The sequence below is a fragment of the Balaenoptera acutorostrata genome, chromosome 13 (assembly GCF_949987535.1).
Source record: "Balaenoptera acutorostrata chromosome 13, mBalAcu1.1, whole genome shotgun sequence".
Taxonomy (NCBI): Eukaryota; Metazoa; Chordata; class Mammalia; order Artiodactyla; family Balaenopteridae; genus Balaenoptera; species Balaenoptera acutorostrata.
The window spans coordinates 17,695,750-17,707,936 of NC_080076.1; the positions used below are offsets into that span (position 1 = coordinate 17,695,750).

At 39.9% G+C, this 12,187-nt stretch overlaps 1 protein-coding gene and 1 long non-coding RNA gene across 4 annotated transcripts in view; one reads left to right on the plus strand and one right to left on the minus strand.

Annotated features, from left to right (window-relative positions):
• ATP8B1 (ATPase phospholipid transporting 8B1) overlaps window positions 1–12,187 on the plus strand; it is a 110,911-nt gene that overhangs the window by 83,864 nt on the left and 14,860 nt on the right. For both annotated transcript variants that reach the window (XM_057526154.1, XM_007191969.3), the window contains exons 15-20: window positions 552–708; window positions 6,355–6,543; window positions 8,283–8,395; window positions 10,024–10,188; window positions 10,927–11,038; window positions 12,038–12,113. In XM_057526154.1, the coding sequence (XP_057382137.1) occupies window positions 552–708; window positions 6,355–6,543; window positions 8,283–8,395; window positions 10,024–10,188; window positions 10,927–11,038; window positions 12,038–12,113 (812 nt within the window). The remainder of the gene's footprint in view (window positions 1–551; window positions 709–6,354; window positions 6,544–8,282; window positions 8,396–10,023; window positions 10,189–10,926; window positions 11,039–12,037; window positions 12,114–12,187) is intronic.
• LOC103005135 (uncharacterized) overlaps window positions 5,247–12,187 on the minus strand; it is a 63,717-nt gene continuing 56,776 nt past the window's right edge. For both annotated transcript variants that reach the window (XR_009004985.1, XR_451924.2), the window contains one exon: window positions 5,247–5,722. This is a non-coding gene — a long non-coding RNA (uncharacterized LOC103005135). The remainder of the gene's footprint in view (window positions 5,723–12,187) is intronic.

Sequence of the window (12,187 nt, forward strand, 5' to 3'; positions counted from 1 at the left end):
AACAATAATGTATTCCCTCACAGCTCTGGAGGCTAAAAGTTTGAAATTAAGGTGTCAGTAGGGCCACGCTCCCTCTGGAGGCTCTAGGGCAGAATCCTTGCTTGCCTTTTCCTAGGTTCTGGTGGTTGCCTGCAATCCTTGACGTTCCTTGGCTTGCAGACTCAACACTCAGAAGTCTGCCTGTGTCATCACATGGCCTTCTGCCTGTGTCCAGATTTCCCTCCTTTTATAAAGATACCAGTCATTGGATTAGGGCCCCCCGAATCCACTATACCCTAATTTTGATTACATCTACCAAGACCTTATTTCCAAAGAAGGTCCTATTCCCAGGTACCAGGGGTTAGGGCAACATATCTTTTTGGGTGGACACAATTCAACTCACAACAAGCTGTGTTAAGACAGATGTGAGCCTCTTGACACTTCAGAACGTGTTAAAATCCTAAGGTGATACTTGCATGAAGACACGGCTTCAGAGAAAAGTTCCTATCATTTGTGAAGCCCAAGTTGTTTGTTTTAAATCACACTGACTTTTCCTCCTCTGCTTCTTTCAGCCAGTGGATTTTAGCTGGAATATGTATTCCGATGGGAAGCTTGTATTTTATGACCATTCTCTCATCGAGCAAATCCAGTTGGGGAAGGAGCCGGAAGTGCAACAGTTCTTCTTCCTGCTGGCGGTGTGCCACACGGTCATGGTGGACAGGCTCGACGGTGAGTGTGGCTCTCGCATCTCGGACACTGGGGACCAGTTTTTTTTAGTTTACGGGGAACTCGTGCTTGGGACTCAAATGCACATAAAGAGTTGTATGAACTAGAGGTGTTTCAATTAGGTTCCAATTATGATATTTTATACCCCAGAGAAGTGCATGGCTTACATGGCATACTCCAGGGAACCTTGCCTTCTAGATCCTGGGTTCTATTTCCCATAGGTAGTTCTTTGCCAGAGATATCCTGCAAAAGGCATTTCTGATTTAAGGTTTCTTCTTCCTAGAAAATATGATTGGTCTGTTTACCCAGAGGGCCAGCTGAAAAACAGTTAGACCAGGTCGCCTGAGTCCTTTTTCTTTCCCCCTCTGGGGAAAAGAAGTGAATGGATAGCAGTGCAACTGTCTTAAAGTCCTTCTCCCAGGGATCCTGTCACATATTTCAGAGAACCCAAATACCCTCAAAGTAAATGACTTCTGAAAATTCCCATCTCAACCTGGTGAGATTTAAACTTTAGAATCACAGGGTCATATGAATTATGATGGTATATCACATCAAGTTTCAAATGACTGCAGTCTGAATCCACGTAGCATATTGCAAATTATCACTAAATTAATTCAAAGTACAAATATAACAAGGTGTATACATATTTCCTATAATATAAATATTACTGTCCAAAGGAAAAATAAAAAAAGAGTTGTGTGCATGACAAGCTTGTCGAATCTCCACCCAAACGATGACTATCTGTGGGCCCCTTCCACTAGATGGTATACGAGCCAGCAACCCATGAAACAGGCTCCTGGCCTCCGGAAATATACATCTCCTTCACAGTTCTAGCTTCAGATGTGTTTATCACTTTGGAATTGAAATCTTATCAGTAAAAAAAAACGATTGACCCTTGCATTATAACAGAAGAATCAAGATCTTCTCACTATCTGATTACTTAATATTTATGAAGAGTCAAACCTTATCTGGATGATAAGTAGACTTTAAACTTGGAGAGTCTTTACTACAAAATAATTTCAGAGAGAACTTATTTTTTACATTCAGATATGTTTGGGGTTTGAAATAATAGCAGCCAAAAGCCTAGGCCTCCTGAAGGTGCCTTTTTCATTTGAAGGAGCATAATTCATGTGTATTTGCATGGGAACAAGCAAGTTGACTTGTAGATTCCTCTGAAGAATTCTTTTTTTTTAAATTAACCTTTTTTTTAAAAAATTGAAGTATAGTTGATTTACAGTGTTGTTAATTTCTGCTGTACAGCAAAGTGATTCAGTTATACATGTATGTACATTCTTTTTCGTATTATTTTCCATTATGGTTTATCACAGTATATTAAATACAGTTTCTTATGCTATACAGTAGGACCTTGTTGTTTATCCATTCTATACAATAGTTTGCATCTGCTAATCCCAAACTCCCACTGCATTCCTCCCCCACCCTCCCTCTCCCTTGGCAACCACAAGTCTGTTCTCTCTGTGAGTCTGTTTCTGTTTCATAGATAAGTTCATTTGTGTCGTATTTTAGATTCCACAGATAAGTGCTATCACATGATATTTGTCATTCTCTTTCTGACTTCACTCAGTATGACAATCTCTAGGTCCATCCATGTTGCTGCAAATGGCATTATTTCATTCTTTTTTATGGCTGAGTAATATTCCATTGTGTATATATACCATATCTTCTATTCATCTGTCGATGGACATTTAGGTTGTTTCCAAGTCTGCAGCATTCTTAAATGCAGCTTGTGCTAGCTTTGTTACAGCAAATTTGTCCAGTATTAATGAAAGCTAGGTATTTTGTCACCTACGGACACAATGATACATTATATAGATACACATGTGCATTCTGGGGAGAGCAAAAGGTGCCCTTTTGTCATATGCATTCTCCACTTTAATCAGCCCAGCATACAAATGAATGTCCTTTTCTGTCCTTCCACTCCAGCATGCTGGTATGCCTCTGCTCTTGCATTCTCATTTTCCCTCTTTTACAAGAATAGTAGAGATTGGCTTATCTTTTATTATGCATAACATCAACAGTGAGAGGTGAGAATCTTGTCATGTATGCTCAGCAGATGGTTTGTGTGGCCCAAGTGTTGAGTACATGCAGGGCACATGGAGGCTGAGTGTGGAGAAGCTGCACTGGTTTTTCTGTTGCTCTGTAGTGGATCACCACAAGTCAGTGGCTTAAATCACCCATTCATTAGCTCACAGTTCTTTAGGTCAGAAGTCTGGGCACACGGCGTGACTGGGTTCTCTGCTAAGAATCTCCCTAGAATCAAGGTCAGGCCACGTTGTCAACTGGAGATCAGCATCCTCTTGCAAGCTGAGAGCAGGATTCAGTTCTCTGTGGTTGTAGGACTGAGGTCTCCATTTCCTTGCTGGCTGTCAGCTGGGGCTGCTTTCTGCTCCCAGGGCCTCCCTCCTTCCTTGCCACATGGTTCCCCCTGTCTTCAAAGCCAGCAGTGGAGAATCTCCCTTCCATCAAACCCCTTTCATGTTTCAAATCTCTCTCCCCAGGAAGAGCCCCGTCCCTTTTGAGGACTGACCCAGTTAGGTTGGGAACACCCAGATAATCTCCTTATCTTAAGGTCAACCCCGATCTGGACCTGAATTATATCAATAAAATCCCTTCCCAGCAGTACCTCGGTTAGAGTTTGCTTGAGTCACTGGGAGAAATTGTATGTGTACACGGGGTGGGGAGACACACCTTGGGGCCATCGCAGCCTCCTGCCTCCTGCAGAGTCCATGGGAGAGAAGAGTTCGAAAGGCTTGGAGGCATTTTCTTTACCTGAAGCCCTTTAAGTTGGGATGCACCATGAGATTATGATCAGAGAGCTGAGTTTTAGGAGTTTGGAGCCGGGACACACGAGATGGGTGAGGAAACTGAGGACCTGGGTTAGCGTGGAGTCTTTGGGAAGGATGAGAAAGTAACAAATGGGGGGGGTGGATAGTCAATCTGAGACGTAACTTGTTTCAAGACTGGTGACTAGAAGATTATCAGCCAGATGAAGCTATGGAATCAGGATAATGAGAGATGGAGTTTGTTGTTTCAGCATCTTTTTTATTTGCATCAGTTCCGTGATCCACAAATTAGTCTGTAAAAGAAAAGAAAGTCTCTTTGGTTGTGTCTGAGCATGTGGTAAATAAAGAGTTTTCTTCAGAAGAGGTTTCAGGAGGTTAATTTTTAGTCCAGGTTTCCTCCTGCAAACATAAAGTTGGAGTTTGGACCAGGTCTCTAAAGTTCCTCCTGTCTCTTAGTCTGCAATTCTGTGATTCCATTACTAGAACAAAATGGAAGGATTTTCTTTTAGTGATAAAAATATCAGTGTTCTCTCCAGATATGATTGTCTTACTCATGGGAACTTTACCACCTTTTATCATTTTGTTCCTTTTTTTTCTGTTGGAAATAAGTTTGCCTTCAGTATGATGCAATATATCCCTGCCAGCGAAACTTGCTGAAGGGAGGGGACTGTTCTCACTGCTGCTTGTTTAGGTCTGGTTAAATATTTTACCCTCTGGCATCTGTGTGTGTTTGTAGAATGGCTAGATTTAGCAAGTACATTCATAACTTCTGGTGTATGATTTTCTGGGTGAACAGACGGAGAGAGACCAACCTAACTGTCATCTTTAATTACTATTTGGGAGTGATTAATATTGACTTAGAGTGAACCACCTGAGCATGTATGTGAAGGGAGTAGGGTAGGGACGGGGCGTTTAGTTCTACCTACAGCTGCGCACCCTGGGGCATCCGCCCCCTCCCCATAGACGGATGGGGTAAAGAGCTGCCCATCCATCTATGGGTACATCCTGATCATATCATGGTGGAAAACGAAATGCCTTTTCCTGTGGAAATTCATCTGACTATAGAAATACTTTTCATTCTACTTTGAGATGGAAGAACTAAGAGTAGAAAAATAGAAACTCTTGGATAGGCGGAGCTTTTTTTTTTTTTTTTAATTTTTTACTGAGGTACAACATGTGTACAGAGACAAGCATATAGCTCGTTTTCACAGGTTGAATACTGCCTTGTCGTGAGTACCCAGATTTTTACAAACAGAACATTATCCATCCCCTAGACATCCCTTTTGTGTTCCCTTTCAGTCACTGCCCCTCCAGGGGTGACTACTGTCCTGACTTGGAATAGTGTGGGTTAGCTTTGTCTGTTTTGCGGTTCGTGTAAATGGAATTATGTGGTATGTACTTGGTGTCTGGCTTCTCCACTCAACATTGTGAGATTTACTCCTATTGTTGCAGTTTAGTTGTGAAATAAAGGCAGTTTCCCATTATATAACTTTCAAATATCAAGATATTGAACAGATTGATACATTTTGAGACTTTTTTAAATTATGAGAATATAGCTAAGGTGAAGAAAGCACACTCTTCTAGAGGGAAGATAACCTGGTACACCCTTTTAGAAAAGAAGTGAGTAAAATATATGGCAACAGGTTTAAAAATTATCAATATTCTTTACCCCAGTATTTTCACGACTAGGAAGCTATCCTTAGAAAATAGAGTCAGAAAAACCTTTATACACATACGAAATGCTTATTACAATGTTTTTTTATTATTTATTTATTTTAAACTTTTTTTTTAGTGGTTTGAGAGAAGGCCATTTTTTTGTTTGTTTATTTATTTATTTATGGCTGTGTTGGGTCTTAGTTGCTGCACGCGGGCTTTCTCTAGTTGTGGTGAGCGGGGGCCACTCCTCGCAGTGGTGCGCGGGCTTCTCATTGCGGTGGCTTCTCTTGTTGCGGAGCACGGGCTCTAGGTGTGTGGGCTTCAGCAGTTGTGGCACGCAGACTCAGCAGTTGTGGCACGCAGACTCAGCAGTTGTGGCACGCAGACTCAGTAGTTGTGGCACGCGGGCTTAGTTGCTCCGTGGCATGTGGGATCTTCCCAGACCAGAGATCGAACCCATGTCTCCTGCACTGGCAGGCAGATTCCCAACCACTGCACCACCAGGGAAGTCCACAATGTTATTTTTTAGAGTAAAAAAATTGGAGGAAGGAACTAAGTATCTGTAATAGGAAAATGGTCACATGTTACATTCACAGGTTACATTCCTTAAAATAATACGTAGAAAGACTTTTTTAAAGCTATGATAACATGCTCAAAATACAATGTTAAAATAATCAGGATGTAAATGTATATTTAGCATGATGGAAATAGGCATTTCCAAAAGGACTGGAAGAAATGGTAACAGAATGTCAATAGTGTTGTTTTTCCTCTGGATGGTGGGATTATGAGATTTTTTTCCCCCTATTCTTTGCCAGATTTTTTTTTTTTTTTACTTCTAGTTTATATCACTGTTTATGATTAGAAATAAAAGTTTACCTTTTAAAAACTTGAAAATTAATGTTGGCATACTCCTTAAAAATCAATGACTTGTTTTCTTGAGGCTGTTTTGGGCTTTGCAATACAGTTGGTCCTCTGTGCCCACAGATGCGGAACACCAGCTGTATCTGCTGTAGTCTGCCATTTTATAAGGGACTAGAGCATCCATAGAATTTGCCTGCGGGTGCTCCTGGAATCAGTCCCCTGCGGGTACCGAGGGGTAACCATACATCCTTACCCAGCACGTGAACTGCACTGGTGAACCCTTGGTGGTGAGCTCAGCTTTTCTGGTTTTCTCTCCTACCTCGCTTGCTAGGTCAGCTCAACTACCAGGCGGCCTCTCCTGACGAAGGTGCTCTGGTAAGCGCTGCCAGGAACTTCGGTTTTGCCTTCCTCACCAGGACCCAGAACACGATCACCATCAGTGAGTTGGGCACTGAGAGGACCTACAATGTTCTCGCCATTTTAGACTTCAACAGTGACCGGAAGCGAATGTCTATAATTGGTAGGTCTCCCTCAGGGTATGTCTGTAAATGGCTCATTGAGATGCTGCCTTTCACACATTTTATTTAGCGACACCAGGGTAAAACAGGCAGTGAATGAACCCCTTGGCTCCCGCAGGATTTCCGCAGGCTTGTCCAAACTAGTGTTTTCTTTCTTCATTCTACACCATGTCCATCACTCAAAGGGACAAATGCAGTAGATCTGAATCTTGCAGATGTTGGTGTATCTTCAAAGATGTGGGCTGCCAGCTGTGGAATCTGGGTGGCAGCACTGTGGGTGGTAGACCCACAACATGAGCTTTTATATCGTGAGTCACTCTGAGCACTTCTGCTGGAGGCTTGAGGGACATCAGGGAAGGGAGAGTGTAGCAGGAGAGGAGTTCTGAGAAAAGCGAGGCTGTGCTTATGAATCAAAATCATACCTCCAGCCCAGGCAGCCAAGTGGAGACAATGATCACTTCATAATATTGAAATGTTTTAAGTTCATATTTTGAAATAATTTCAAACTTACAGAAAAATTGCAAGAACACTTGAAAGAACTCTTGTATTTTCTTCCATATCCACCATTGTTAGCACTGGTCACAAATTCTTTGTCATTATCATTTACAAGTTCTTGTTTTCTCAACCATTTGAGAGTCAATTGCAGATCTCATGCCCCTTTCCCCCAAATACTTAAGTAGGTATTTCCTAAGATCGGGAATCTTCACTTATTTTTATATACAGTACACTGATCAGACTCAGAAAATTTAACATTACAGTATTATTATCTGTACAGAACATTTTTGAATTTTACCAGGAATTCTCTTTCTGATTCAGGACCCCACCTAATATTCCACATTGCATTCGGTGATCGTTACTCTGGTCTCCTTTATTCTAGAAGAGTTCCACAACCTGTTTTTGATCTTTCATACGCTGACATTTTTGAAAAGCCCAGGCCTGTTATTTTGTCGAGAGTCCCTCAGTTTGGGTTTGTCTGATGTTCCCTCATGATTAGATTCAGATGACGCACTGTTGGCAGGAAGGGTACGTAGATCGGTGCCGTGTCTTTCCCAGCATATCACATCAGAAGGCATGTGATTGCTGGTCACATCAGCTTGGATCACTGGGTTAAGTGATATCTATAAGCTTTTTCACCATGAGATTGACTTTTTCACCAAAAAGATATATAGGTTTAACTGCCTCCTGAACTCTGATTAGGCTCATTTTACTGAGTGCTTTCTGTGTACCCAGCACTGATCTGGGCTGATTATCCTGCCTGGCATCTACCTTAGGGAACTTAAAATCTAGTTACTGCTGAGACACATAATACAATTAAATTACTGCAGAGATCAAAAAAGCCAAGAAAATGGTCACAAGGAGCGTGTTTTGGTCCCAGTATTAAAGGCAGTAAGTGTTGTGGGTTTATAGGTAAGAAAGATTCCCACTGGCTGGCATGGACAAAAAAGGCTCTGTGGAAGAAGCTAGCACAGTAGGAAGTCACTGAATATTTGCTGAAAGAATAAGCAAGGCTATGGAAAACTGAGCTGACTGAAGGAATCTTTTCATTTTTATTTCACTATTACATTCTGTGTAGATAGTGGCTTACCAACGTTGTTGAGAGCAACATTTTTCTCAGTACATTGCTGATTTTAAACTAATTATGAATGTTTAGCACTGTAACACTTCAAATTAACTTTATGAATGTACTTTTAAGACATCAAACATTAACTTTACTATTTGCTTTTCCTTCCCTTGCTACTAGTAAGAACCCCAGAAGGCAATATCAGGCTTTATTGTAAAGGTGCTGACACTGTAATTTATGAACGGTTACATCGAATGAATCCTATGAAACAAGAGACACAGGATGCCCTGGATGTAAGTCTCACTTCCACTCTTTATGCCACAGATTCCAAACTTATTTTCTGGTACTATCCCTTAAGCTGGAATGAGAGCTCTGTGTTAACCGTTGACCTTTCTATTGTCTTGGTGTAGTTGAGTGGAAAGAGCACCAAAGTAGGAATACGTTCTGTCCCTGACGCTGACTTCCTAGGAAATGACCTTGCTACCTCTTCCCAGCATCCAGGTCAGCAGTGTCTACAGGACTGATCCAGGAGAAAGACTGGTCTTTCTTCTGGTGAACTCAAGCAAGCTACATAACCATGCTGTGCCGTAGTCCCCAAGAATTCCAACGTCCTAGTGTACAGTGAAGGAAAGAAAGCATTCATGTGTGACAGGGCGTGACAAAGCAGTGCCCTGGATAATCAAGTTCTGATATCTTTGTTAGAGAATCAGTTTGGTCTTCATTACTTCAAACTTGCTATTTTAGGGGACTATGTACTTGGTCCAGTGATATTGCAATTATTCAGAATGCTTCTGGAAATTTCTGTTAGAATTGCCTACCAACCCTTATATTGTTTTGCTTATATATAATGATGGCAATGAAGTATGGAGCATATTTGTCAGATCTGGTGTCCCAGTTCTGCCTCTTTACTTGTTTTGTGCCCTCTGGGGGGAAACAGTTGATGTCTCAGATGAATCATTAATTGCCCGTGTGGAAGAGGAAGGGGATAATTCCTACCATGGAGGGTTGGTGCAAAGCCTCGTGGATGAAAAGCATCTTGCACAGCCCCTAGCACTTAGTAGGTGCTTAATAAAGGGTTTTTTTTTCTTCCCTTCACTTGACGGGTCTGAGTTTGGGGGCCAAAGGTCCTTCAGAAAGAAGCCTGATGAATATGATGTTTAGTAAGTGGGGTCACATTTTAAGGTTGTACATGTTACTGAAGCAGTTACACTGGATAATTTCTCATGAGGAGATGAACAAGGGCAGTCTAATCAAACACATGCAGAACCTTGCAAAGAGTCTTTGACAACAGACCCTCAGTTGGGTGAACCAGTTCTGCCATTTTGGGCTAGACAAGATGTGATTGTGAAGTAATGGAACATTTTTACTGGTTCATATTTAAGCTATTTAAAATGGCTTAAATCTGTTCACCATGATTAAATTTTCCAGACTCTTTCATTAAAATGTTTTATCTCAGCTTTAACAGTGGCTCATATATTTCAGAATTGGTTTGAGGGAATAATGCTTGGTTGAGAGTTCATAGTTGATTGGACTTGTAACAGTTTGTAGAAACAAATTATAAAGGTGTCAGGTCTGGTTTACAAAATCGTTATACCCCAAGGCAGCTTCCTTGGTCTGTTATTTTCTTAGTTAAGAGAAAAAGGGTTTTTTTAATTCTCATGACTTGATTTAGAAGAAAGGTATGCTTTTCCCTTGAACTAATTTGGGAACTACGAATATATTCCTAAGATATTGAGAATACTTAGAAAAACAAAGTATTTGTTTAATCTCCTCTATGGAATGTATGTGTACAGAATCCATCTTTCACAGTCTTTTAAAATTCTCTTATTGTATTATTTCAAAGTAAGATTTCAAACTTGATCTTGAATTACATAAAATTAACTATTCTTTGGGTGAATGGATTGTCTTTTAAATTAAACAGATCTTTGCAAGTGAGACTCTTAGAACCCTGTGCCTTTGCTATAAGGAAATTGAAGAAAAAGAATATGAAGAATGGAATAAAAAGTTTATGGCTGCAAGTATAGCCTCAACCAACCGGGATGAAGCTCTAGATAAAGTATATGAGGAGATTGAAAAAGACTTAATTGTGAGTTTTAACCTTTGTAACTTTTTCCTTGATATTCCAAACAGAATTGGAAATTTTATTAAGTTTTATTAGTTTTGATCTCATGCTTGAAAGATAAGTCCAACTTCAGTATTTGAAATTGGTACAGTGGAACTAGGTCACTTGAATTTCTTTTGTTCAGCAAGCAAAATAGGAGTTGCCATTAGGAGAAACCAAATGACAGAAAACACTGAGATTCTATTATTTTTATATCACTTATTAAAATTCATTATGATTTTTATACAGTAACAAGCCGGCATATACTTATTACATTGTGAGAATTACTGAGATGATTTATATTTTGCAAAATCTTGAAATGAGAAAATATACCATTTGTTAAAGAGACTTCTTAAAGTTTAATACTTCCTGCCTTTAGAGTTTATATTAAAAGGAAATGTTCAGTGAATAGTTAGTATTGACTTTTAGCAAGAGGAATTGGCTTGTGTCCGTGTAAAGTAGTATACACACAATGAAAGTATATTTTTATTGTCTTTGATTTGTATTTTTGTCTTGGTGAATTACTTTAAGAAAAAAGTTTTTGGCTGTTTGGTTTTTGATGAGTATGACACACGACAACCTTCCCAGTTAATGCTGGCCACTGGCCCCAATGGAGCACCAACTGGGGTGTATTTAGTCCTTCTTTTTACAGTTTGGCAAACTGCAATTACAGAACATTTTTTGGCTTATTTGCTAATTCCTTTCTTTTAATGTACATTTCAGCTGTTGGGAGCAACAGCTATTGAAGACAAGCTACAAGATGGAGTCCCAGAAACCATTTCAAAACTTGCAAAAGCTGACATTAAGATCTGGGTGCTTACTGGAGACAAAAAGGGTAATTTAGTTTGCAGGGAAGCGTATCTGTTAATTCAGAAATATTCATACCTCCTGTTTCCCTTGCTCAAGGTGACCTCAAACTTTCCATCCTGTACAAACACTGTCTGTTTCTTTGGGACAGAAACTCTTTCCCTAAGAAATTCTTCTCTGTTATTCCAGCCCATCCTGACCGCATCCTTCCCGAAGCTCCCTCAGTAGCAGAGTTTACTCCTTGAAACTGAGCTCTTTGTCGTGTCTTCCTGATTGTGTTTAGTCTTATCTCTCCCACCAGACGTGGGCTGCTATACTGGGCTGCTACACTCTGGTCCCTTCTGTCCTCCCCAGCACTTTGCCACCTGTTGGGCATAGAGTAGAACAGTACAAAATATTGAACAACAACTTTTGTTTTCTTGCCCCTTTTACTGCTTGAAAATTATAATGAAAATTTTATACCCAAGGGAAGATTTTCAGTTTTAAATTTACTCAACAAGTTGTTTGTATTGATTCTTTACTTCAGAAGCCTCCCATGGGAAACTAGATCATTTCTCTTACTCTGATTGACATTGTTGATGGGTTACACACTTTGATAAGCTAAGGGATTAAGTCCTGACCTTTAACAAATAATGGTGGTGGAAGAGGGGAAAAAATCTCCAGTAGGAGCCCCATGTGAGGGCTTATGGAAATGGTTATCCTTCTCCCACATAACAGAATGATTTAAACCACATGAACTAAATGTGTTCAGTATTTCAATCAACATTGATTTATTAAATAACCGGTTTATGTATTTGATATATATAGCACATTTTATGATTGAAAACACCTCAACCAGACTTATTACATTTACTTTATTACAGAGAAAGGGATTTTTTTCTTTATGTGATTTCTAGACATTGCTACAGAAAAACAACATATTTGATTGAGTCTGGTTATTTCATTAATTGAAAAAATATCATTACTAAAGTCCATTATTAAATTCATCAGTAGGAATGACATTTGACTTAATTTTTTTCTGTTGTAGAAACTGCTGAAAATATAGGATTTGCCTGTGAACTTCTTACTGAAGATACCACTATCTGCTATGGGGAAGATATCAGGTGAGTAAAGGGCCTGCAGTATGAGAATATGTCACGTCTCATTTTTATAAAAGCAAGACTAGACCCAGTAGACA